The following is a 27,571-nucleotide window of genomic DNA, read 5'->3' on the forward strand; positions in this document are numbered from 1 at the left end:
TTTTCTTGTAAAAAAAAAGTTTGTAAAAAACATAAACAGATTTCCTAAAGACCATATCAAATTATGATGGATGTTTGTAATAGCTGATGTTTCAGCCAAGCATCCCTTTTCACAATGCACAACTCATACAGGTGCACATAAAGTGAATGACAGACAAGTGAATGCTCTAAAATTCCATAGCAAACCGAGTCTGATACTCTTTGGGGTATTCCCCCACACACACAGTTACGCTTGCGGTTGCACATCTGTTTTCTCTACAATGATGCACCAGTTTCCATGATCGTAGCTTGAACTTAGTATGTGAACCTCAGGCACACTTTCTTCCAGCAGAGAGCACAGCTCCCCTTCCCGAAAAACATGGTAATAGCGCATGAAGGCTTTTGTATCTAATCTGTGAGCTGTCTGGTCTTCCACAGCTACGGCAGCATCTACAATAGATTCACTGGAGCCAGCAGATGATGTTCTTTTCAAATGTTTGCTTGAAAGTGAACGACCGCTGCCTTGATAGATGTAGCCATTGCTTATGTTTTCTACGGGACCGCTCAGAAATAAAGTTTCTCCATTCTTGTTTCGAGCTAATGGAGGTGGCTCACCATTGAAGTCCCTCAGCGACCTCGAGGCCGTCAACCACTCAATTTTTTTGCAAGCCACATGCTTCATAAACACTTCCTCATAGTCATCTAATCTTTGTCCTTTCAGCAAAGCTCCTCGACAACCTAAATCTAAACTGCAGTGCCTCGACGGCTGGACAGACACAGTGCCGTTCATCCACCCAGCGGTGTTTTGCAACGGCTCCAACTTTCCATTTGGCTTCCGCAAGGCCGACTCGTCTAAGGATCTGGAGGAGAACCAGGCACGAAAGGATCTCCCCAGGACGCTGTAGAATCGGTTTTCTTCCTCGTCTGACATTTTCGCACAGCAAGCTTCAGCTAAGCAGCCCTCGGTCCTGTGAGGGTGCTTCCGGTCGAGGGCAAGAGGGTAGCAATATTTGGAGCCTGTTAGCTGCTGTGAGTGCAGAGTCTGTGGTTTTACACTGTCTGCGAGATCGCTCCTGAGCCCAGCCTTACTGGGTTCAGAAAGGAGCTGGGAGCACAAGGCTCTATTCCACGGGACAAACACGTCTTGCTTCTCAAAGCGCCGAGTCTTTTGTTCCATAGCCCAGACGTATATCATCATCTGGCCTCCGGGGACCAGAACCCTGGCCATCTCCTTTATTGCTTTGATTCGTCTTTGTTTAGTGGAGAAATGGTGAATCACTGGGAAAGAAGCCAAAACAAAAACAACAAAAAAGGCATTGGCATTCAGCAATAAGTAGGCTCCAAGCTATACAACAGATAACAAATCCAGTTACCAAAAATTCCATCGTACCATATTAACTGGGTTGAACTCATTTCCTGATTCCAATAAATTAGTATTTTTATTGTCAAATACCGAACCAATTATCACTTACAGGTTGTCACTTTTCGCTCTAGCAGCTAGAAAGATAAGAGCCAAACTGGTGCCAAAGAATGTAACTAGCCAGAACTGATGGCCAACTAGGATATATTTGAATTATATTGTATTTTATCATAATTTAGATGGTATTTTGTAGTTTATCTTCTATCTTTATTGTATAATTTTCTTGTATATAGTTTAATTTAGCTTGTAATGGCCTTTGGCTACCTACAAATAAAATATTTTCTTACTTACTTACAAATACAGTTAGTATTAAAATTCTGCCCCAGCAAAATCTCAATTCCACAACCAGTATAAATTGTGCAATTTCACACCACTTATTCTGGTTTGCTGTGTCATATGGTGGCAGTGTTCTGTCGTGGAAAGATTATTCAGACATGCCTCCTCTGAGAATTTGGCAGAAAACCATCCACACAGGCTCAAGAACATCATCTTCACAGCTGTGAGTCCTACCAACTTGCTTTGGAAAAATGAAAGGAAAGCCAAGACCCCAGGAAGCTGGATTTTTTGTACCCACCCACCGCATCCTGTATTTTTTTCTGTACTTGTGCAGAATCACAGAACAACATGACCCTGTTTATGCGAAGCTAGCCCCCAAAAACTGGCATTATAGCACAAAGAGGGGAAAATAAGACATTTCACTACATTCTGCTTATCATGACACACAGTACTAAGGTGAATGCAGACATTGAGGAGTCAGTAACGGTTAGATCCTTAATTGCTCATCCTCCACTGAAGCTAGAAACATTTGCCCAGCTTTGCCTTTGCAGATGATCAGCTTAGCTGGAGTCTCTGCTCTGAGCTCTCTCCAGACTTCGCCTCGGAACTGGTCAGTTTCCACTCCGCTGCAAAAAAGAAAGTATTTCTTTGCAAACAACATGACCACGCATACACACTTACACACAACTCACTCAGCCACTATGAGAACAAGGATGCTCGACTAGATGGACTGCTAGTCTGATCCAGCAGGACTCTTCTTATGGGAAATACAGATGACTCATCCCTTTAAAAGATGTGGGGGATGGAACTGGGAGCACTGCCAGCCCCTAGCTGCAAGCCTACCACATCCTATCTTCCACCTAACTTCTCATATTAGCCTACAAACTCCAACAGATATGTATATATGTATGGACTTACAAAAAGTAGGCTGCAATCTTCAGCCAATCAATGAGTGTGATTAAACTGTTCTCTGAAGCTTGAATTGTTCAAATTTAATAAAAATTAAGAATGTTTTAACAAATGCCAAATTTTATATCTCTCTCTATATAGAAGGTTGGATTCTAGGACTCCCTTCAGCTAAGCTGGATCTTATGATTTTCTTCTGCAAAGACCTCCTTGATGGAGAAAGGCTTCATCTGATAGAAAAGTCTCTGCTGAAGGAAGACTTGGTAGAAGACAGTAATAGGGTCCAACTCTGGGAGAAAGCATCACAGGAGCCATAGCTCAGTGGTAGAGAATCTACTCGGCAAGCAGAAGGTCCCAGGTTCAATCCCCGGCATCTCCAGTTAAAAAGACTAGGCAGGTAGGTGATGTGAAAGACCCCTGCCTGAGACCCTGGAGAGCTGCTGCCGGTCTGAGTAGACAATACTGACTTTGATGGACCAAGGGTCTGATTCAGTGTAAGGCAGCTTCATGTTTTCTATATGTCATTTCTAAAAGCTGTACTGTTCCTACGCTTATCCCGCGGGCTCCATTTGTACCAGCCGGAAAAGGGAGTAGACAACATACGCACACACACACAAATACACACTCCCAGCCTGAGATTCAGGCTCTCTCTTTTATGCTAACCTGAAGAAGAAAATTCATTTCATATCCCTCTGCTTGCTAAAGACTGCTGCAGGGGGGGAAATATCTCTGTACAGCTGTTGACAAGAACAGTTAACATCTCTGTTCTTTTCAGGACGAAAGGAACAGGCAGCGATGTAAATCTGAGCACTGAACACTGAAAGAAGTTTTCAATATATATTGATTGTGTTTTTCACAGTTACCGGAGAACCAGCGGATATACGCCTTTGTCCGACCTGTTTTAACTTCCTTACCTCCAACAGAGATGACTGCGTTAAAGCATTGGCCCCGAAAAGGAAGATTCAGGTTGTCACAGATCATCACTTCGCAACCGTTATTTCTTGCAATCTCTACCAAAGGGCCACAGTAATCGCACCCCAGATTATAGACCTGGCTGTTGACACCAAGATACTTCCCAGTCCCACATCCTTTGGGGGAGAAAAACAAGAAAAAGAAGAAGAGTTGGTTTTTATACACTGATTTTTACTAGCTTTTAAGGAGTCTCAAACCAGCTTACAATCACTTTCCCTTCCCCTCCCCACAACAGACACCTTGTGAGGTAGGTGGGGCTGAGAGAGTTGGAGAGAACTGTGACTAGTCCAAGGTCACCTAGCAAGGTTCAGGTGCAGGAATGGGGAATCAAACCCGGTTCTCCAGATTAGAGTCCTCCGCTCTTAACCACCACACCACTACACAATTCCACCATGGTTCATTCATTTGCACAGTGCTTCACAGCAGGAAAAGTGTTGCTTTTCCTGATCAACCTTATACAGAGGCCAGAAGTCAAAGATAACCCTTCATTCCAATCTTCAGCCCACTGTGCATATTTCACCCAGTGTCAGCCAATACAGGCAGCTGGACAGGGCCGGTCATAGATCAGGAGGGCTCTTGGCACCATGCTCTCCAGCAAGGGCCCTCCCAGGAGCAACCATGGCACAGACAGAGCAGGAAGGCAAGGGAATGACACCTTCTCCTGCCTGTTGTTACTGCAAATGAGCAGCCACAACAGCTTGCTAGCCTGCCCTCTCCCTCTGGTTGGTTGCAGCTGCTGCTCCTAGAAGTCAATGACGCTCGCTTGAGCAGGTGAGCGAACAGGTGGGCAGCCACTGCTGCGGTCCTCTATCTGGCGGAGGAGAGTGAGAGAGAAAGGAAGAGCCAGCGACTCCCCCTGGGATGGAAGAAGGGATGCCAAAGGAGAGGGAGGCCCAGTGCAACCACTCCCAGCGCCCATAGAGACAAAGTGAGAGTACCGGCTGTGCTCACTGCTGTTGATCTACTAACCTGTATATGTGACCTATCACTAAATTCAACTGCTGTACCAGAAGACTGCAGAGTAGCAAATGGAGCACCGGTTTCTAAAAAGGGGACCAGAGGGGAACCAGGAAATTACAGGCCGGTCAGCCTAACGTCTGTCCCAGGCAAATTACTAGAAACTGTAATCCAAGGTAGAATTACTAGGCACATAGAGGAACAAGGCCTGCTGAGGGAAATCAGAACGGCCTCTGCAAAGGGAAGTCCTGCCTCACCAACCTTTTGGGGTTCTATGAGAAAGTTAACAAGCACGTAGATAACGGTAACCCAGTAGACATTATATTTAGACTTCCAAAAGACTTTTGACAAGGTACCTCACCAAAGACTCCTGAGTAAACTTAGCAGTCATGGGATAAGAGGACGGGTTTTCTTATGGATAAAAAATTGGTCAAATGACACATGTTGTGGAAGAAGAAGAGTGGGTTTTTATATGCTGACTTTCTCTACCGGCTTACAATCACCTTCCCCTCCCCACAGTAGACACTCTGTGAGGTAGGTGAGGCTGAGAGAGTGTGACTAGCCCAAGGTCACCCAGCTGGCTTCATGTGGAGGAGTGGGAAATCAAACCCGGTTCTCCACAGTCCACCACTCCAAACCACCACTTTTAACCACTACACCACGCCGGCTCTATATTTTCTGACTCACTCCCTGTAGGAAGGGTTTGGAAGTACTGCCAGGAAGTGAGCCATTTCAATGAAAAATCACTCACAGACATTTCCTTTCCCCAATGGGGTTTAGGAAAATGTACCACACTTTAAATAACATTTACAGTGGGGGAGATGCAGGGGAGCTGCTAGATGAAGGAAATCATTGCATTAGTAGTAATTCCGTTGAAAAGCCTGGAATTACTTTCAGAAACAGCACTGTTCATATGCTAAAAGAGAGCTACGGGAGGGAAAAGAGCACATTAGAATAGGAAGAGACCAACATTTCTAAGCAAACAGCATTTCTTCTAGGAATCAAAGACCACAGTCCAGCAGAGAATTAAGAGTATATAGCACAGCGTTTAGAGCCTTGAGGCATTCAAAGCTTTCCACAAGATGTTACTCTCAGCGAAAACACAAGTCTTGCGGCACCTTGCAGATGAACAAGTGTTGTGGCATAGGCTTTCATCGAGCCCAAAGCCCAATTTCATGGATGGAGCAGAATGTGCTCTGTGAAAGCTTACACCTCAATAAATGTGTTAATCTTCAAGGTTCAAAGACGAGATGTCAGGGACAAGATGGGGAGCATTGTGGCTTCCAAGCCCTAATTTGCAAGCTCTCCCAATGTCATCTGGAAAGGCACTGTGGGAAATGTTTGGTCTCCTCGAGCATGGCTCTTATTACATTAAAAACAAACAGTTTCATGCACTGAAAGTCAAGATATGGAGAAGATATTTCCCCTACAACTGCTCCAGTTACGCCTATGTAAGTGGAGACTGACTGACTTACTCCAACCTCCTTCTCCACTTACATAAACAGAAAAGGAACAGCTCAGCTCCTGCAAAAGAATGCATAATGTGAACGAGCTCAGACCTGCTGGACTCTGCCTGCACAACAAAGTACATTTGGAGCTCTGGGTTGGAGTTAATGGGTTGGATTCTGCCAGCTTTTCTACAAGTAGAAGAGGGAGGGGGGCTACTTCAACCCCATGAGAAGGTTATAAGAACATAAGAAAGGCCATGCTGCATCAGACAACAGCCCATCAAGTCCAGCACTCTGTTCACACAGTGGCCAACCAGGTGCCTCTAGGAAGCCCCCAAACAAGACCACTGCAGCAGCAGCATCCTGCCTGTGTTCCACAGCCTCATATAATAATATAACCCTCTGATACTGGAGAGAATAGGTATGCCTTGTGACTAATATTCATTTTGACTAGTAGCCATGGATAGCCCTCTCCTCCACGAACACGTCCACTCCCCTCTTGGAAGAACTTGGAAGAACACGTCCTTCCAAGTTGGCAGCCATCCCCACATCCTGGGGCAGGGTGTTCCACAATTTAACTAGTTCCACAATTTTATGCCAGGATGGTGGTACCCATGTGAACAAAAACCATGTGGGAAGGGGGCTGCCGTGTGGAGAAGAATCAGGCAAGACTGAGCAGAAAAGCTGGTAGGAACCAATCCCAGGCATCTTAAGAGGGTAGATAAATAAGCGACTGCAAAACCTGGGCACACAAGGCAGTGTGTAAGAAAATTAAAATGTTCAACACAATCATGTTGCTATACAGAATGCGATATAAAAGTCTTTTCTTCTGTTATTGACATCTCATGTGTATTAATACTTTGCAGGGGTCGCAGCTTACCTATGTCAGCAATGAGGCTGCCTGGCGGTTGTTCAAGGAGAAACTGTCGCACCCGAGGCCATGCTTTGCTCTGCAGGTCATGAAAGTAGGCGGCTGTGCTTTCATAGACACTGTGGACATGTTTCTTTTCTAGCTGGGAAGCCTCTTGCTCCATCCTGCAAGAAACAGGCCAAACGTGTTCAGCGGCAACGTCACGTCATTGAGAGAAACTCTGGAAAGACAACGAGCAAAGCCTCAAACATCACACCATCCAACCCCACTGCACCCCCCACCCAACTAACAGTAGGGCCCGACGTGGAGGACAACGGCTCTCTTAAAAACCTATAAGGGGAGCAGCCCCCAACATTTTCAAGCAACCCCCCCATCATTTTTACGTAAAGAAACATATTCTTCATTTCATGCTGAAGTTTATTAGATAAAAGCACAGCTCGCTTTTGTTTTATTCGAAACATGTTATCCCACTTTTCCCCTTTTGTATTCTCTCAATGACACTAACAAGAGGTTCTCATTTTTCAATACAGGGTCTAACTACATGTTATGTTATGTTATGTTATGTTTTCCCCCAGCTCTTCTCCTCCTCCTCCTCCTCCTCCTCCTCCTCCCCCCCCCCCGCGAAAAGCCCCAAAGTCACAGAACACCTGCTACCTTTATTCAGACAGTCAGAGGAGGCTAAAGCTTGTATACAGATCACCTCCTAGGAAACAAGCAGCGCATAAAGGAATGCGGGAGAGCCACAGCACTTAGAAATTACGTAGTTGCACTTGAAAACATAAATCCCATTTTGTAGGTTTTCATAGATTCTTCACAGTGTATGAATGCCTGGAAACATTAAGGACAAACTCAAGCACCCTCTATTTCCACAGCTGCTCCTACAATCCATTAAAGTGGAAAAAGTAACATGAATAATCGTTCTCTAAGGCTCAGTCTTCATACAGGGATACTTTAAATGCAGAAGTAATCCAATTGGCTTAAATATCATATCAGACGCAGAGTGAGTTATTTTAAAGCATCTATTATTTGGTAGATAGCTTTGCATTACTGTAGGTGGGTGGGAGGGAGGAGCTGGCTGTTACAAACATGTCTCGATGCGTAGTCATGCATTGTGTGTGAGAGTGTGTGCGTGCTCCCTGCACATAAAATTGCATTGCAACATCTTGCTCCCCACCCACCCTACAGGAGTCCAAAAGTAAGAGGCCATTCATTGTCACAAGTAGACAGCAAGTTTCTCAGTCACTACAAAAACAAAGAAGAGTCTTCTGGCATGAGCTTTCCTGAACTAGAGCCACCAACTTTAATCAAACGCTTCTTTACTTCCCCCGCCACCGAAATTAATGCTAGCCATTCCCTTATATGGGAGAAAATGAAGACATGTAGGGCAAAAATGCAGGGTCGCTTTAGCCAGCCTCCTTTATTCCCTGTTTCAGCCAGGATTCAGCCAGGATCGAACGCACATTTGGCGAAATGCATGCGTTCGATCCTGGCTGAAACAGGGAATAAAGGAGGCTAAAGTGACTGCGTTTTCGCCCATAGTGTGTCTGGGGTGAAAGGCAAGTCGTCCCTTTTTATCTGAACCCCAGATTACAGGCCTGGGAAAGAACGGACTCACAAGCCCCCACTCCCTCTTGGTTCTGGGAGGTCAGAAAGCCCGGCAGCCATCCCAAATCTCCACTTGGCAATACCACCCTTTTCTCCAGAGGGTACAAACCTTCTCTCTGGGCATTAACTGCTGCAACTGAAAAACCCAAGATTATCTCCTGTTAGATGGATTTGCACTTCTAGCATTCTGTATCTAAGTTGCCATTTAGAGATTCTGCTCCACCTAGTTCCTGCACTTTGGTCCTACAACCTACCATAAGGACAATCAATCACACCTTTGCAATTTCAAGCTGCAGCACTCAAAGAATGGTGAGTTCACCCGCTGCTCTCCCCTTTACCGTTCTTTAGATAGCAGGACCAAATAGGTGTGGTGTGTTTACAGAGATTAGGCTTCAAGCATTTAAAACACAAGAAAGTTTAGTAAACAAAAATTAAAAAGAGTGTATGTGGTCTGTTGAAGCATCAGGCTGAGCAAGGATATAAAGAAAAGGTAAAAACACGCAGTCCTCTTACCCTAAACTCTATCCTTATTCTAGCAATGTTGCTGCTAGGGTTTTGTGTGTGTGTATGTGTGTGTGTGCTGTCGAAGTCACAGCTGACTTATGGCAACAGGGGACCTTTGCCTTTTAAACTGTTCCTTATCCTCTGCTTTCTTTTCAGTTTTAAATTTCTGGCACTGCCATCTCAGCTTTAACATTCAGAGCAAACCATAACCCACTTAAGTTTTTTGGCCGAGTTGGCCTCATGGAGCATGAGCCTTCTTAAGTAGTTTGTCAATAGCAGCCAGCATGTTCTTACCACTCCTTTGGAAACTTCTCCTTCCACGGCTGCCACATCCAGAACAAAAATGGAAAGACTGCAGCTGCTCACACTAAGTGCAAACTACTTTACTGAGCTGCGAGATTATGCCAACGTGATTAAATTGGAGGCTTCAAGCAAAGTTGACGCAGCCCTGCTCCAGTTGTATAAATCATGGCTTCTTAAAGCGGGGCATCTGATTTCCTGAAGAGATGCACAAATCTTGCTGGAGGAGTCAGGCAGTCTCAGCAGGGCCTGGCTGGCTAGGAGTGCGCTTCACGGCACGATGAAGGATGATTCATGGCAAGATTAATGGAAGATGTGATACAAAAGGGCTTGAGAAGAGCCCCAACTACACCTTATAACCACATCCTTCAACTGCCACCTGCCTTTCTAAAGACAGAATCAAAATTTCATTTACTAGAGCTTTATTGGAGGGAAAGTTTAGAAAGCTGCCAAGAGCACAGTGGGAGTGCCCGTGTGGTGCGGGAGAATTGGAAAGCACAAACCATGTGCTCCTCAGGTGTGGCTATTGCGAGGGTATTCGGCGGAAGCTGGTCCATCCATTTATTAATTTAATGGAGTCAGAGGAAGAGGCAATGAAACTTCTTTGGGATGGGGACTTTTTTTTTGTCTCTCTCAAGTTGCCAAATTTTGCGTTGCTGCAATTAAGATCCGTACGGGTAAGGTTAACAGTGGGACTGGCTCATTTTTATCTGGTAAATAATTGGTTTTAACTGTGTTTAAATTGTGATATTTTTAAACAAGAGAGATCCTAATCTCTCACAGGTTGTATCTGGTCGTTTTATTCTGGCTTTTGCCATAAATAAATTTATTCATTTATTCATTACTAGAGACTCGGGCGCAGTCCAGTTTTCTGAACTAGCTGGCTTGGGACTTTCAGAGGTGCGATCCTGCTATAGGGTGTGTGCATCATGCGAGAGACAGAGAGAGATATCCAGTTTCTGACTGGGATGGCAATGGTTTTCTTCCCATTCTCCAAGTTAGTTCAGCAATCCAAGGCAATTTCAGACATTCAGATTCATTACTTAATATGCCCAACTCGCACACGTTGGTGCAGCCAACATAGATCAAACACTGCAGACAGCGGTTTCATGTTGACACATGTCAGCTCGAAACACTGCAGCTTAGAATGGAAGCAGTCTAGTTAAGTTCAATAGGAAGTCACTGAGAGGCAAAAAAAATCTGTCTAAGCAGCAGGTGGATGTGCACATTGGAGTAAGGCCCATCAGTCGTTGGAGGTAAACCAGTTAGAAGACAAAGTAAATTGTTTTTCATCTCACCAAAAGTATGTGTGTACACAAACCATGAATTGTTGATATACATGGCTTAGGAGAACACGCTAAACATCCTGACCAGAACAAGTGCAAAGGAGGACCATTAGGATCAAATGCCACCAGGATTCTAGAGTAGGGATCCTCTACTTCTAGGAGCTAAAGAGAAAAAGTTGTCCTCTGTTGGACTCATAACAGTGATAATCAGAGATTCTGGTTAAGAACTCACTTATAATCCTACCTTTTATGGACAGATAATACCGTTGGCATGGATTCGACCACTCCGTACATGGAACGCAGTTTCCCTACATCTCGCTGTTCCTGCAGCCCCTTCCAGAAACATCATTACCAGAGTCACAGGACCCTAACAGGTTGTTCATGCATGGGTACTTTCACTCGTGTTTGCTCCTGGTCTGTCTCGGTTGTTCCTTGGAGTTATGCATGAGTTTTACATTCATTAGAGATGACCTCACTGCCAGCCCTCACAAATCCCGAGACTTCCTGTTCCTCTGTTAACCTGATTCTTCCCTCTTCCCAGAGCTAAGCCCAGGTGAAATCCCCATGCATAAGGCAAAGCACAGAACATGCAAACTTGGTTTCTTCAAATGCTTCCTGCTTCCTCTGAGCTCTTTCTGAGCAGAAGAAGGCTTTTTAAAACCGAGTTTTGGATTTCTTCCCCCACCACCACCTCCTTTCAGATTGCTCTGGTTTTTGTCCTTAAAATGCTTTTTTATGCAGCAATTGGGGTTTTGGGGAGGGTTTTCTCTCACAGTAAGCTCTACAAAGTAAGCCAATTACAAAGCAGCACTTAAAGGGGTGGGGACTGGATTGCGCTTGGAGACTGCTGGTGCAGATTCCCAACAGGACAGCGCAAGATTCCCAACAGGACAGCGCAACAAACCTCAGGTAAAACTCCCATGCATAAATGACCATTATCTTTGGCCCACCTCAGTCAAGTGAGTGTATGGGTGAGAGGAGGTCAAGTGTATGCTCCCTGGCTGCTCTTCCCCCCACCCCAACTTCTGGGTTTCCTTCTCAACTAGAGACAGAACCATTCTTCCAGGGCTGTCTTTGCGTGACTTAGTGGTCTATGGGCTTACGTGGCCTGGAGTTGTTTACAAAGGAATACCCTCTCTCCCAAAGATCAAGCTCTTTCATTTCAGGGGATATGCCAGAGCCCTTCAGCATGAAAAGAATGTACTCCATGAACTGTGATCTCTCCCTATTACCCTTCACACTATGGGCACCAACCCTCTATGTAATGCTGAGAGGTCCTTGACCATCCCTGTCCTGTGCCCTGCTTTTATTACACTTGGTCCTTCCACCTAACATTCAACTGTCCTCTTACTGCCTCTGCTTGCAGGTTTCCATTTTCTCTGGCTTTCCCTAAGTCACCATCCCTCCCTTTCCTCCCCACCACATAGCGACTTCGTTTTTATTAGATATTAAAAGGCTAGGAATATTGCCTTATTTTTAACTTTTATGCAATGCCTATTTTGTGGGGCACAATAATAAGATATCCCACAGCCCATATCGTGGAGAAAGAAATTGGTTACCCAAGCACTCTAAAAAGCAGTAAAATTAATCATTTGAATGAATGCTCTCTCACGCAACAATACCTTCCAACAGAACAATTTGGTTTCCTTATTTATTCAAGATCCTTCTGTGAACTGGAAAGGGACCAATCGCAGCTTCACTGTGAAGTGGGAAGCACATTGTGAAAAGAATAGTGTTATGTGCGTGGGCCTTTTCTCAGAGGAAATTAATCTTCAGTTCTTAATACAGAAGTACAGCTTCAATGCAATCTTGTTTGTTCAAAAAGTAACTACATTTCAACTGTTTTGCAGAACATTTGGGGTTGGGGGGCTAAAAACATAATCAATATATCTAATTCTCAATGTAGCCAAATCTTTGGATACTTAAATCCACAGGTGGGAACCATGAACTGACAAGGCAGATCTTTCTACAAAGCTGAGGAAAGCCCCAGATTTGCAGAAAAAATCTGAAATCTAAAAGAAAATACACTGGGGGTGGGGGGCTTAAAACCCAAAAATATTAGAAGCAGCACCTGCCACTTTAAAAAAACAAATGCTCTTTGTGACCACAAATGCTCTTTGTGACCACTGTTAGGCATCAGTATTGCCAGCATTCAAGCCTTGGTTTCTGTCAGCAAAAGGCAGAAGGAGGGGCAGCCCTCAATTGGCCAGGCACGATCTCCATCTCCTCATACTGGACTTGGGTGTGCCAGGCACCACCTTTCTTGTCTCATACAGAGCTTGGGTGCCAACTCCCCCACACATTGCAGAATTCAGGCAGGACAGACACAGACCTTCTGCCACATAGCAGGTCCAGCCCAGGTGGGGGATAAGCCATGAGCCCACCAAGAGGCATCCTAGTGTTCATAATGACCAAACTGCCCTTGGGAGGAGGGATCATGGTCAGGCCTGGCAGCAACCGCCAGACAACTTGCTACCTTGTGACTTACAGGATTCACCCATGCCCAGTGGCTTCCTAACGTTCAACACCTGCCACCCTACAAAAGCCAGTGTGGTGTAGTGTTTAGAATTTGAAACTGGGATCTGCGAGACCCAGGTTCGAATCACCATAGTTCTGCGGAAGCTCACCGGGTGGCCTTGGACCAGGCACAACTCTCAGCCTAATATAATTTCACAGGGTTGTTGCCAGGATAAAATGGAGGAGAACGATGTAAGTTCCTTTGGGTTTCCTCATTGGAGAAAGGTGGGGGTATAAATGAAGTAACTAAATAATAAATATAGATAAAGATGGAGGGCGGATACAAAGTAGGTTGGTTTGTGGGGGAAGGAGAGAATGCAGCAGGGAAAGTGAGAATGTGGTGGGGGGGAGGAAATATTGTAGAGAAGGAGAGTCAGGGAAAAGTGAGTTTCCCACTGTGCAATTGGTCCCACTCCAGCAGCCAGCACGGTGCAACTGGACCAAGGTTCTTCTGGGTTGAGGTCGCCAGGAGGAGGGAAGGAAATAAAGCTGAAGTCAGGAGAGAAGATAAAGTTAGGTTGGCTGGTAGGTGGGAAGGAAGGACAGAAGGAAGCAGGAAAGGGGGAGAGGATATGGGGGCTTTCAGGAAAGGGAAAGAGGAAATAGTACGAGAGGGGAAATGAGATGTCCCTCACAAGTCTTTGGTACAAGTTGTAGGAAACTTTGGCTCACAGGCCTCTGGCTTTGCATGAGCTGGCCACTGAATCCAGAAGTGGCCCAAAGTGTAGTTTGTTATTTGGTTGGCTGGTTTATAATTATTATTATTTTTGCATGGCTGTATGCTGCTCTGGGTCTCTTTGTGGATAAGCAGGGCATAAATACCTAAATAATTTCAGCTTTCATTTCAGCTTTCTGTGGGAATTGTGCTCCCATTCGCACTACACCACTAACATTTAAGTGCATTCTTAGTGATGATGGCTAAAGGATGCACCTTCAAGAATATTTTTGCTTGTAATTCTACTAATGTCCATGAGTGCACAACAGGGAACTAAGATTTTAGCCTTTCAGTATTTTCACCAGACATGGAATTTGATCAACGCATTCTGGGATCCAGAGCTCATCTTCCTAGGAGCCGCAGCTCAATGACTGGTTATCTTCTCAGCAGGCAAAAAGTCCCAGGTTCCTTCCCTGGTGCCTCCAGTTAAAAGGATCAGGTAGCAGGAAAAGAGGAAGACCCAACAAGAGATGGATTGACCATAAAGGAAGCCATGTCCCTCATTTTGCAAGATCTGAGCAAGGCTGTTAAGGATAGGACATTTTGGAGGACATTGATTCATAGGGCCACCACGAGTCAGAAGCAACTTAACAGCACTTGACTCACACACAGCAGGTGATGTGAACATATCTCTCTGAGAGCCTGGGTAAGAGGCTGCCACTGAGGGCAGTCAGGGCTGGATCCAATGGTTCAACTTGATTTAGGGCAGCTTCAAGAAATACTAGATCCCATCCTTTCAGGTCTTCCTTCCTCCACTAAAATAGATAGCAAGCCCTTAGAGTGAGATCTGTGGTGGAAGGAGGAGGAGGAGGAGGAGGAAGAGGAAGAGGAGTTGGTTTTTATATGCCAACTTTCTCTACCACTTAAGGGAGACTCAAACCGGCTTACAATCACCTTCCCTTCCCCTCCCCACAACAGACACCCTATGAGGTAGGTAGGGCTGAGAGAACTCTAACAGAGCTGCAACTTGCCCAAGGTCACCCAGCTGGCTTTGTGTGTAGGAGTGGGGAAACAAAACCAGTACACCAGATTAGCCTCCGCTGCTCATGTGGAAGAGTGGGGAAACCAACCCGGTTCTCCAGATCAGAGTCCACCCGCTCCAAACCCCCGCTCTTAACCACTACACCACGCTGGTCTCTGATGATAAACGCATATTAGAAAGTAACAGTAGCCATACTAAGAACTGGTGTGAAGGAGGAAGCCAGAAGTGACAGACCGGGCTCATACTCACAGTGGAAGGGGAAGGCAGCCTGTATTCAGTAAGAGTGGTGGAGGTGGAAAGTGCTGTCAAGTCACAGCTGACTTATGGTAACCCCATAGGGTTTTCAAGACAAGAGATGTTCAGCGAGAGAGACCTCTTAATTGCACAGCCCTGCAAGCAAGCCCAGCTTAGATGCATTTATGGAAGTCAGGGAGTTTCTCCCAAACTTTCTCTGGTCCACTAGTGCAAACGTTCCTTTGGCTGATCTCCCTTGCAGCTCCCGTCTGCACACAGGTTGAATCCCAAAAAAGATCCTGCAGGATGCTCGAAACCCACTGAAAAGAGATCGAAGACCAGGAGAATGCTACCAGAACCAGAGCAGCAGTGCCTGGTCCAGTTTTAACAGATGGGCGCTCCCGTGCTTGGGAAAGCTGATTACTGTCCTGTAGAGGGGCAGGGAAAACATGTTAGCCTGTAACCCTAGAATCATAGAGTTGGAAGGGACCACCAGGGCCATCTAGTCCAACCCCTTGCACAATGCAGGAAATTCAAAACTACCTCCCCCCCCCCCACACGCCCAGTGACCCCTCTGACAGGCATAACTCCTACAACACAGCACACTGCCATGGTGGCATCAAATCAAAGACCCATGCTGTGGTTTCCACCTATGAATCAGTTTATTATCTACACTATGGACAAGGGAATTGTGTACTGACAAAGGAGAGCAACATACCGGCAATGTTTTCCCCTTCCCAATAAAGGAAAGATCTCCAATTTTCTAGGACCTAAAAGTAACGCTTTAATTCCGTTTACTTAGGACCACAGAGGGGGGGGGAAGCATTGTTTTCCTGGACTTGCAGACAGATTCAGGCAAGCGCAGGTGTTACAGAGCAGTCTGTGAAAGCTGTAAGCCTCAAAGGATAAATAACTAGGCTCAGGGAGGTGCCTGGTCAGCTCCAGGAGCTGAGAGGGATTTGATGGCTTCCTCCTGGGAAGGTGCAGAAAAAGCTTTTGAGCAATTTACAGCCAGTTTAAGAGGAGGGTGACTCATGCAGCAGCTGCCTTTAGATGCCAGCTGCTCTCTGCTGATGTACTCCAAGACAGAGTTTGGGGTTCAAAAGGGAATCCTCCAGCCAATGTACTCAGTATGCTCATGAATAAAAGTCCCCCCCCCTACAAAGGCCAAGCCTAGAGCCACAGCCCTCCCATTTCTCTTCTGTGCCCTAGAGCACATGAACACATGAAGCTGCCTTACACTGAATCAGACCCTTGGACCATCAAAGTCAGTATTGTCTACTCAGACTGGCAACGGCTCTCCAGGGTCTCAGGCAGGAGTCTTTCACATCACCTACTCGCCTAGCCCCTATAACTAGAGATGCCGGGGATTGAACCGGGGACCTTCTGTACACCAAGTGGATGCCCCACCACTGAGCCAAAGCCCCTCCCCAACTTTGCTACGTCAGGGCCAGGTGAACTGATGCGTCTCTCCTCAGGCAGAACAGCACTATCCTTCAAATACACTTGTCCTTGCATATGAAACAGCCTTATGTTGAATCAGACCCTTGGCGTATCTAGGTCATTACTGTCTACTTTCACTGGCATGGGCGCTCCAGTTTCTCAGGTCAAGATCTTTCACATGACCAGGACATGCCACAGATTGACCGCGGGACCTTCTGTGTGCAAAGCAGATGCTTTACTATTGAGCCTAAGGTTGCCAGGGCCCTCTTTGCTACTGGCAGGAGGTTTTTGGGGTGGAGCCTGAGGAGGGCGGGGTTTGGGAAGGGGAGGGACTTCAATGCCATAGAGTCCCATTGCCAAAGTGGCGGTTTTCCCCAGGGGAACTGATCTCTATCAGCTGGAGACTAGTTATAATAGCAGGAGAACTCCAGCTATTACCTGGAGGTTTGCAACCCGAATTGAGCCACAACCCCACCCTTTTTTGCATCACCTGGCCCTCCTTTCCCCCCCCCCCCAACATCAGGTACCTAGAGTCCACTTCATCAGAGGAATGAAGTGCATTCCCAGGTGGGAGCTACATATTGCACACACAAAGAGAAAGAAAAATAACCAATAGAGTCAGAGACCAAATAAATGGAAGATAAACACTCTGATCTTTCTGTGCAAAGCTCAAAACATATACAAGGTAAGCACAGTGACTGTTCACAACAGGAGTAGGCCTTGCTGAACTCTCTAAGCTAACTTAAGGGATCAAAGATCTCACATCTTCACCTGCCTATAAAGCAACACCTGACTCCCCATTTTGGTATTATAATTTGAAAGGGGGAAAATATATGGTTTTTAAGGGACACATCTGAAGGGTTAAACCTCACTTCTCTTGCCTGACCTTGAGGAAATCTGACAGCTGTTCACATCTTATAAAAATATATTCTGGAGCTCCGTGCTGTTAATTCAGTTCCCTTCATCATGAGACCAAAAATGTACCAGATTAACACATGCCTCCAAGTTTATGCCGGTCCAATTCAGATCAGGAGCATGGTGAGCAGTGAAGGGACCTTAACACACACACCCTACACACAGTTTTCCCAGTATGATACAGTGAGGAGTCACCATTTGTCCTGTCAGAGAAATTACCGTGTGCAGAGTGGTAAGCTGCAGTACTGCAGTCCAAGCTCTGCTCACGACCTGAGTTCGATCACAACGAAAGTCAGTTTCAGGTAGCCGGCTCAAGGTTGACTCAGCCTTCCATCCTTCCGAGGTCAGTAAAATAAGCACCCAGATTGCTGGGGGTAAAGCACAGATGACTGGGGAAGGCACTGGCAAACCACCCCGTAAACAAAGTCTGCCTAGTAAACATCGGGATGTGACGTCACTCCATGGGTCAAGAATGACCCGGTGCTTGCACGGAGGACTACCTTTACCTTTTATCAGCGTATGTAAGTTTCCACAGCGAGGCAAATAGTAGCTCTCCAGGGCCTTTTCAGCTTGGGAAGACAATATAATGGGAAGGCTTAAGTACCCTGAACACTGCAGTCACAACTCGAATAGGGCCCAGGAATCACAGAACTCCAAAACACGTTTTTATAACCGGTGAATAAGCCCCACGCCATGCTCAAATCTGCAATTTGCATTTTACAGATAGCCTGCAATGTGTGATGCGTGGCCTTTCTCTCGTCTTTTTGAGCCCTGGGGGATACTACCTCCTTCTCACACTACAGGTTTAAGTTATCACCACCTGCCTGACAATTAGCTGTGTCCATGCAGCCTGGATGTCTGCTTTTTTTCAGGGTGCCTGACTGCAGAGAGAAAGCCCCAGCACACATAGATAAGCTCTGAGCATGCATTCCAATGACTACATGTTTGCCGGAGGCAGATTCTGCAGTCACAATTCTGCTCCCTCCCTCTGTGAGCCTTCACTGTACATGATTAATATCTGAAAAGGGCTAGCATTTTTCCCCTTCAACCACCGTATGATTTGCTCTGCTGTCATCTAATAATGACTGGGTTGTTTAAAAAAAACAACCCCTATGTCCTCTTTTCTGCTCAGATCATAGGTAATAGCTACTTGGTTTTGCGCTGGGTAACCAACGACGGAGCCTTAATTGGTATCTGTTATACTTCTGCTTTCCAGAGAATTTAGAAAACTATTATTGTTAGACCAAGTCAGGGAAATGGCCTAGTTTTCCAACTATGATCAGTACTAGATGCTTATGAAGAAGAATACAAAAATGTAAGAGCCGTGGGATGATCCATATACTCTGCCATTCACTCACATCTAAGAAGAGTGCATTTGAAAGAAGATTGACCTGTTTTGGCTCACAGCCGTTCGCATTTCTTTTTATTCCAGCATTTTTGTTGCCTCTGAAAACAAACCCCTTCTTCGCATTCATCCCATCATAACTTCAGGTATCATCTCTGGGGGAAAACGTCTGCTCCCCCTTTGTGCTTTCTTTGGGTTATTCACAGATAACACAGAAGCAAGACCCTGTAATTCCACCCAGGATTTCAAAATTCTTTAGCAAGAAAACTTTTCACACAAACATACTAACTTAGCATGGCCCTGGAAACTTTTAAGGAAGGGGATACGATTGTGACAACTGCGGGCACATCCCATTGCCAACTCAGCTTCTAAGCCTTCTGCCAAACAGGCAGAAATCCCACAAGTGCAGCATGCTCTGTCACAGTTCAACAGCAATGGGAAATACTCTCCCTTGCTGAGGATTGCACTGTTCCACAGACTAAACAAGGAGGCCAGGCCCAAACAGATTAGGGCAATCCTTGCTGTGGTACTGATGATGTAGAACTGCAAGAGAAATTCGTAAAGAGACAATTCCTCAAGAATCCATGCTATGTTTGGGGTTCCTTGCCATGTTCCAGCTGAGTCTGTTCTAGATTCCATCTCCCATTTCCCATCAAGGAAAAAAAATGGCAGAATCCTTTGGGCTAGTCACAGTTCTCTCCAAACTCTCTCAGCCTCACCCACCTCAAAAGGTGTCTGTTGTGGGGAGGGGAAGGGAAGGTGATTGCAAGCCACTTTGAGACTCCTTAAAGGTAGAGAAAAGCAGGGTCTAGAAACTAACTCTTCTCCTTCTTTGTTCTTTAGTGAGCCCCAAATTCACTGACTAACCTCTACTCTACTGTATGATAGCCGTTCTCCGCAAAGCATATCCTAGGGCTCCAGCTTCCCCAACAGTACTTTATCAGACATCAGATGCTCAGTTACAGGGTCCCTGAGAATAGGTGGAGCCTATCCTGACCATGTTTTCTGCCTATCTGCAGAGGATCGCAGAAACACAATTTTATAGCCCCTGCTTCATTCCAAGCCTGCCCCAGTATTAGGGCTCCCAGAAGAAGAAGAGGTTGGTTTTTATATACCGACTTTCTCTACCACTTAAGGAAGAATCAAACTTGCTAACAATCACCTTCCCTTCCCCTCCCCACAACAGACACAACAGAGGTAGGTGAGGCTGAGAGACCTATAAGCGAGCTGTGACTAGCCCAAGGTCACCCAGCAGGCTTCATGTGGAAGAGAGGGGAAACCAACCCGATTCACCAGATTCACGTCTGCCAGTTATGTGGAGTGGGGAATCAAACCTGGTTCTCCAGATCAGAGTCCACCACTCCAAACCACCTCTCTTAACCACTAAACCACGCTGGCTCTCCATACTCACACACCCCACAGGAAAAGGCTGTTTATCAAGCCAAGATATGCACTGCCTTCAATAGAAATGTTGTAAACATACAAGATTGTATTAGTTTCCATAAAAGAGTAGTTTGCCTATATGCTAAGATTTTTAAAACTATCGCACGAGCTATATTTTTTAAAAACATGGATACCTGCATTATTGGCTGATTTTATGTGATGTGCCAATTATAATTTTTTTAAAAATAAATCCCATCTTGATAATGGCAGGATTAAGGGTATGATTATTATTCTTTGATGCTGCCAGAGTAATTAAAAGTATATTAAAAGTACATTTGCTGCCACTGATATGCTTAAATGTGAATTGATTATCTTCTGAGGATGATTCGTCTATTGAAATATCCCTCACAACTTCGAAGCCATTGTGTTGTCCTTGATTATGTTTCATTTTCCAGTCTACTAAAGGAGTATTAAATATTAACTACAAAGAGCTGAATTTGATTCCTCGTCAATGAATTATTCAAATTTTTCTTATATTGTATAATACAGGATAATGCCTGCCAGGCTCCAAATGATATCTGAGACTGCGTGCTGGGGAGCCAGTTGAGGCTGACAAATTATGATAGGGAGCAGGTCTTGGGAAGTGCGGCCAAGGGAGGAAATAGCGAATGACAGATTCGGCCTCCTTGGTTCATTCAAGAGCTTCGTGAACTTCTGCTCTTGACACCAGGCTTCAAATTCCAGATTGCGGCAGCAGCCAAAAGCATTTGACAGAAATTGCATCCAGCAAGGCTTGAGAGACTTTATTCCAAACAGAAATACCTGACAAACTTTGCTTGTGGCTTTGTGACTGCAAACTCTGCTGGAGAAAGTCACACACACAGTGAGTGAGGAAACCCGGGTCCCAATTCAAGCCTAGTGGAGAGACTGTTGTATCTCTTGATGAACCCTAATTCAGCACTTTCTCACTGGATTCTCCCTTTGAAGTTCTCATTAATCTTTAAATCAGCAACACTATACCTAGGAAGATTATCTATGATAGTGCTTCTTTGTTGGGGGAGGGAGGAAAACACATGCTTCTATTCTTTAAGAATAATGCCTTCTTTCTATAACATATATACAGAAATGTGTACTTTTAACAGTCATGCTGTCTGGAAGTTTCCTTTATTTGCCTAAACAAAACCCCAAACACAAAATGGATACCAGGGGATACTGGCTGCTGAGCTATCTTTATGTAATGCACTGGAAAGCCAGCATGGCGTAGTGGTTAAGAGCAGTGGTTTGGAGCGATGGGTGCTAATCTGGTGAACCAGGTTGGTTTCCCCACTTCGGCACATGAAGCCAGCTGGGTGACCTTGGGCTAGTCACAGCTCTCTCAGCCCCACCTACCTCACAGGGTGTCTGTTGTGGGGAGGGGAAGGGAAGATGATTGTAAGCCAGTTTGATTCTCCCTTAAGTGGTAGAGAAAGCCGGCATATAAAAACCAACTCTTCTTCTTCTTAATGACAGCAAAAGTTGGCCCATATATTAATGACAATCAGTATTTGACAGGTAGATTTTGTGGTGATCTGGGAAGCTCAGACGCTTTTGACTATAAACCCTAGGCAGGAAGTTGATCTTCTGGAATCGCACATCTGAAGAGAAGGAAGGGGGGAAATCAGGATGTCACCTGCTGGCCCTGCTCCACTTCCCACACAGGGATCTAAACGTGCATAGTTTGATGCATAAGAGTAAACTGCACCCCACAAAACCCAAGTACACATCATGCATTCACAGCCTATGCATGCTGGGGTCTGCACAGGTAGTCCCTGTGCCTGAGTTCAGAGCAGCCCTTGGGAGGCTGGGACATTTGTACAGCCATTCATTTCTACCCACTCTGAACATCTACCTCAGTGATGGCGAACCTTTTAGAGACCGAGTGCCCAAACTGCAATCCAAAACCCACTTATTTATCGCCAAATGCCAATACAGCAATTTAACCTGAATACTGAGGTTTTAGTTTAGAAAAAACAACTCATACATTCACATATTTTGCATTAAAAGAAAAACACAATAACAGAGCTTTCAATGATACAAACAACTTTTTATTGAAAGGTAAAAGTTTGCATTTGGCATGCATCTCTCCAGGACTCGTCCTCTGCTCAGCCACCGGACATTATTGTACATAAGTAAACAATTATACTGTGCCTGAACCTCCTCAAGAAATGCTTAAAACTGTCGACAATTCAGAGCACGAGCCATGATGTAATTCACCATTTTTGTGACATCTTTGAGGACATCGTCAAATTTTTTGAACAATTAATGTGATTTTTTCTGTTGTGTGCATGCTGATAATTTGTCTACCCTTGGCTCATACTTTGTAAGTTTGAGAGCAACACATGTAGCACTCAGGTCATCTGTTAGTCTGTTTCTGGTGTCAGATTTGATATAATTCAAAGCTGAAAACAGCTGCTCACAAGCATAAGATGATCCAAAGAAAGTAAGGAAAGCAATCCCAAGTGCTTTTATTTACTTAAAATTATTTGGCAGAGAATTCCACACTTTAAGGATTTCATTTTCAGAACTAACTGTGCTGTCCTTTGGCATCCCTTCTATCTTCTCAAGTGTTTCACGCAGGTCATAGAATTTATTTTTCCAGATAGAGCTTTCTTGAAATTCTATTAGCTCCATTTCCAGATTTTCTAAATCTAACCAGTGTCGGTAGGAAAGATCAAGTTCTTCAAATTTGGATTTATCTAGAGAAGTAAGAAAACACAGGGTTGTCTCCATCTTACGGAACTGTAAAAATCTGTTACTAAAATTCACCTTTGCAGCTGCTACAATGCTAGAAAATTCCTTGTAGATTTCCTGATGGCTTGTAGGATTGTCTGCAAATGTAGAATTTTCTAAATGCTTTTTTAGACGGGCGGCCCCCCAGACAAACTGAAGACGGGTGGGGGCCCCAAAACAGCTGAGCTGCCCCGCAGCTCAGCTGAGAGGGGGTGTGTGGCAAGGTGCTCCGCCACAGCCTCCCAGTCCAAACTGAAGATGGGCGGGGGCCCCGACAAACAGCTGAGCTGCAGCTGCAGCTCAGCTGAGAGAGAGGGAGGGGCTTGCCCCGGTGCAAGGAGAGGGGGGCACCAGCTCAGGCTTGGGGAGCATGGGCTTGGGGAGAAGGAGCACCCCCTCAACGCCCTCACCACGGCAACACGGCACAGCCCTAGGCAGACGCGACGGGTCCGCCCGTGCCCACAGAGAGGGCTCGGCGTGCTGGCTGCGGCACGCGTGCCATAGGTTCGCCAACACGGATCTACCTGGACCCAGAACAGCAGGAAGAATCCTGGGGGTGAGCTTGATTTGTGAAAAGTCCATTGACCGTCTACCTGACTGCATCTGCCAAGCTGCTGCTTTCACAGGAGTTATTCAAAGGCCTGCCACAGTCGCTCTTGTGAGCCAGGCAGAGATCTGCATTGACATCCCAGCCTCAGGTGCCAAGGCCAGTAATTAATAGACCTGATGAAGAGATGTACAGCACCTCCATGGGCCTGCGAGCAGCACGACTATTACTACTGATGAAATCTCTGTTGGCACCTTCACAAGAGAGCTCTGAAATCCATTAGAAACGGATCCTGGAGTAGTCTGTGATTTGCCTGCAATTCCTTTGAGACATGTTTTCTTCTCTTAGAACAATGATAGGAAAGCATTGGTGATTCTTGGGGGGGGGGTTGTGCTTTGGATGCCTTTTGCCTCCTCTCACCCCAAAACCCAAAGAGCCCCGTGGCGCAAAGTGGTAAGCTGCAGTACTGCAGTCAAAAGCTCTGCCCACAACCTGAGTTCGATCCCGACGGAAGTTGGTTTCAGGTAGCCGGCTCAAGGTTGACTCAGCCTTCCATCCTTTCAAGATCGGTAAAATGAGTACCCAGCTTGCTGGGGGTAAAGGGAAGATGACTGGGGAAGGCACTGGCAAACCACCCCATAAAAGCAAAGTCTGCCTAGTAAACTTCGGGATGTGACGTCACCCCATGGGTCAGGACTCAGGAATGACCTGGTGCTTGCACAGAGGACCTTTACCTTTACCACCCCAAAACCCACTTATGTACTTGGCTGGCCTCCGGTACGTTCCTCGTATCAGTTTCAGAAACCTGAGTCACACATTCAAGGAACATAAAATTTCAAGAGGTACAGCTCACTTCACCACCAGGCAATGCCAAGATAGCAACCAATGAGTTCACCCTCTGTGTCGCATCAACCTTAGCGGCGATACTGAAAATAATTCCTCTTCGCTTCTTTCCTTTGAACTTGGCTGTAGCAACTGTCCTGATTCAGAAAGATGCTTAAAGGCTCTGTCTGCTGAAAGCAGAACACAAAGACATTGTCGCTTTCAAATGGTGTCTATGTTTCTGTTACATAACTTCGAGAACAGGTACACAAACAGATAATTTTAGATGGAAGGGGGCCCACAGCCAGAAATCCTGCAATGGAGAAGGGGCCCAGGAAAGAGAAGGCACTAGACATTGTACATCAATGCAAAACCGGGGGGGGGTGTGTGTAAAAAAATCAAATATATATTTTTAAACAAAATTACGTTATATTTTAATAAACTGTTTAAATATGTGCCAAGTCCTAAGGTGCTTGGCGACCATCCCAGTGCCTCCATACTCAGAACAATGAGAGGCAGGGCCATTACTTCTTACAGAGCAATAGAGTAAAAAACAAATATCTTCTTACGCAATCATTCTTAGATCCTCAAAAGTAAAAGAGCTAGAGACTTTAAAATAAGTGGAAATTGAAAATGTAAAGAAGTGGTCTATGAGATTCTTCAGAGGGACAGGGTCCTTGTAGCTCATCACATGGCGACAGGCCTCAATTAAAAATTTAAGTGCATGGAATCTAAACACTAAAAGCTTCCAGCCTTGGACTTAATATCACTGCTAAGTAACCCCACTACCTATTGCTCCAGTTTTTCAGAATTATTACGCTGTTACCGCACTAGGTATTCCCAGCGATGTTTCAAGAGTTTGGAAATGTTATAAAAAACATCGCTTTAAAAGGGTTTTTGGATGCCACGGCTAAAAAATGGTTGGAGGACGTCTTCACAGCTAAAGGGGCCAAACAAAGTGCGAACAGTATTTTTTATAACAGTTTCAAACTCTTAATACATCGGTAGGAATACACAGAAAGTGTGAACAGTATTTTTTATAAATTTCCAAACTCTTAATACATCGCTGGGAATACCTAGTGCGGTAACAGTTTATTTTATTTACTTCATTTATACACAGCCTTTCTCTCCAACAGGAACCCAAAGTGGCTTATATTGTCTTCCTCGCCACCCTTTTATCCCCACAACAACAGCCCTGTGAGGAAGGTCAGACTGAGAGCTTGTGGCCCAAGGTCACCCAGCAAGCTTCCATGGCAGAGTCTGGGTCTCCCACATCCTAGTCCAACAATGTAACCACTATACCACACTGGCTACAAATGATTACAGTGAGGTTTTTTTAATCAATGAAAGAATAATCACAATTCTACCATGAAACCAGAGGACCAGGATCAATCCCCAGAGGTCCTTCAAAAAGAGAAAGGTCTTGGCCAGCCTCTTAACCAGAAGATGTGCCTGGTGTGCTATCCCTTTGGGGGGGATTCCACAGCACAGCCCCCGCAACACGGCCCTACAAACATTGTTTCCCTACCTCAGTAACAAAACAGAGTCAAATAAAACATACCACAGGAGCCATATAAATGCATATGTTTATTATAATGAGGTAAAAAGAAAGGAACAGAGAAGAAACATTTAAAAATTGCATCCAAGGCAAAAGTCATTTAATTTAGCCTATTTTGCATGGAAAGGCTTGAGAGGAGAAAGAAATCCAACCCAGGAGATTTGCAAAACAGAGGCAATGGACTTTTGTACAAATACAGAACAACAAGATGTTACACATGTAACCAAGCCAAAGTTATATATAGCCTATTTATTGTTCACTGGAAGTACCTCCTAATATTTTACAAAGTAAAAAAAATAACAATAATGCCAAGCACAGAATTGAAGAAGAGTTGGTTTTTATATGCCAACTTTCTCTACCATTTAAGGAAGAATCAAACCCCTCCCCACAAGAGACACCCTGTGAGGTAGGTGGGGCTGAGAGAGCTCTAAGAGAGCTGTGACTAACCCAAGGTCACCCAGCTGGTTTCATGTGTAGGAGTGGGGAACCCAACCCGGTTCACCAGATTAGAGTCCGCTGCTCATGTGGACGAGCAGGCAATCAAACCAGATTAGAGCCCACCGCTCCAAACCACCGCTCTTAACCACTACACCATGTTGGCTCTCTAGTAAAATATTAATCTACAAGTCATAAATTCGGTAAGGTTTAAGAACAAACTTGCCCTCAAGCTTATCCTAATTCTGACTCCTAGCACTGACCTCAGCCAGGCAGTTAGTTACACATGTTCCCATTATATGACCCTACATTGTTTCAAGTTTCTACTGTCAGAGACTTATTGTTTTGAACGTATTTCCCCTCCCTGCACACGTAATCCCTGGCAGCCCCACCCAAGGAACTTTACCAGTATTTCCCCTAATCCAAGAAGGTAGTTTTAAACAAAAGGTGCTTTCAGCTAGATGCTTTGAAAAGACAAGTAAGGGTGAAACACAGAGCTCTTGGGAAACTGGATAAAGATGGCAGGTTTTTAAGATGCAACAACATACGGCTGCCCTGTTCTACGGAGAGAGAATGTATCTGGTGCAGATATGTAAACACAAGGCGGGGACGAGCAACAGAAGGGGAAACCAGCAAAGCATCACCTGGTACCTGCCACTCCCGCCAGGGCAAATCAGTGCGCTCACCTAGGCCATTACTAGCCAGTTCCCCTTGGTCCGTAAGTGGAACGCACAGCACATGAACGGGCAGGATACGGATGGTGAAACTATGGCCATTTATGCATGGGAGGGTTATCCTTGGATTTTCCGGTCTCTGGATGCACATTTTCCCCATCTGAATTCTCACAATCCGAAAATAAGCCCCCATGAAGAGTTTTGAGAATTTGGATGGAGGGAAATGTGCATCTAGAAAGTGGCAAATCCAAGGCAAAACCTCCAGTGCATAAATGTCCTAAGTTACCTGTGGCAATCTAGACCAGTGCATGTTGACCATGCACGGGGGCGAGCACACTGTTTCCAGCAGGGATGTAATATACCCTGGGAGATGTGTGTATGTGTGGGGGGGTGATTCTGAAGGCTGGGTGCTCCTAAGTAAGGGTGCTTCAAATCAAAGCTGCCGCAAGAGCCCCAAATCTGAAAGCAGAGATAAATTCTCTCACTCAAGACAGGCTGGAGAAGAGGACACTGCAAATTCAATGCATCGGTTTTCAAATGCAACCTCAGGGTAGAAGGGCGAAAACGCATGGGAGGTTTTGCCTTGGATTTGCCACTCTCGAGATGCACTTTTTTCCCCCCCATCCGAATTCTCAAAACTCTGCACGGGGGGGGGGGGCTTATTTTTGAATTTTGAAAATTGTGGGGGCTTATTTTTGAGTTCTGAGAA

General features: G+C 45.3%; 1 protein-coding gene across 1 annotated transcript; it reads right to left on the bottom strand.

Annotated features, from left to right (window-relative positions):
- Positions 1-225: 225 nt before the first annotated feature.
- TRMT9B (tRNA methyltransferase 9B (putative)) lies at positions 226-27,159 on the bottom strand. The gene is made up of 4 exons (XM_056855732.1): positions 27,149-27,159; positions 6,838-6,992; positions 3,495-3,668; positions 226-1,256 (listed from the first exon to the last, which is right to left on the bottom strand). The coding sequence occupies exons 2-4, from the start codon at positions 6,989-6,991 to the stop codon at positions 226-228; spliced, it is 1,359 nt and encodes a 452-aa protein (XP_056711710.1). The 5' UTR covers position 6,992; positions 27,149-27,159.
- Between the last annotated feature and the right edge of the window lie 412 nt (positions 27,160-27,571).

The sequence above is a fragment of the Euleptes europaea genome, chromosome 9 (assembly GCF_029931775.1).
Source record: "Euleptes europaea isolate rEulEur1 chromosome 9, rEulEur1.hap1, whole genome shotgun sequence".
Taxonomy (NCBI): Eukaryota; Metazoa; Chordata; class Lepidosauria; order Squamata; family Sphaerodactylidae; genus Euleptes; species Euleptes europaea.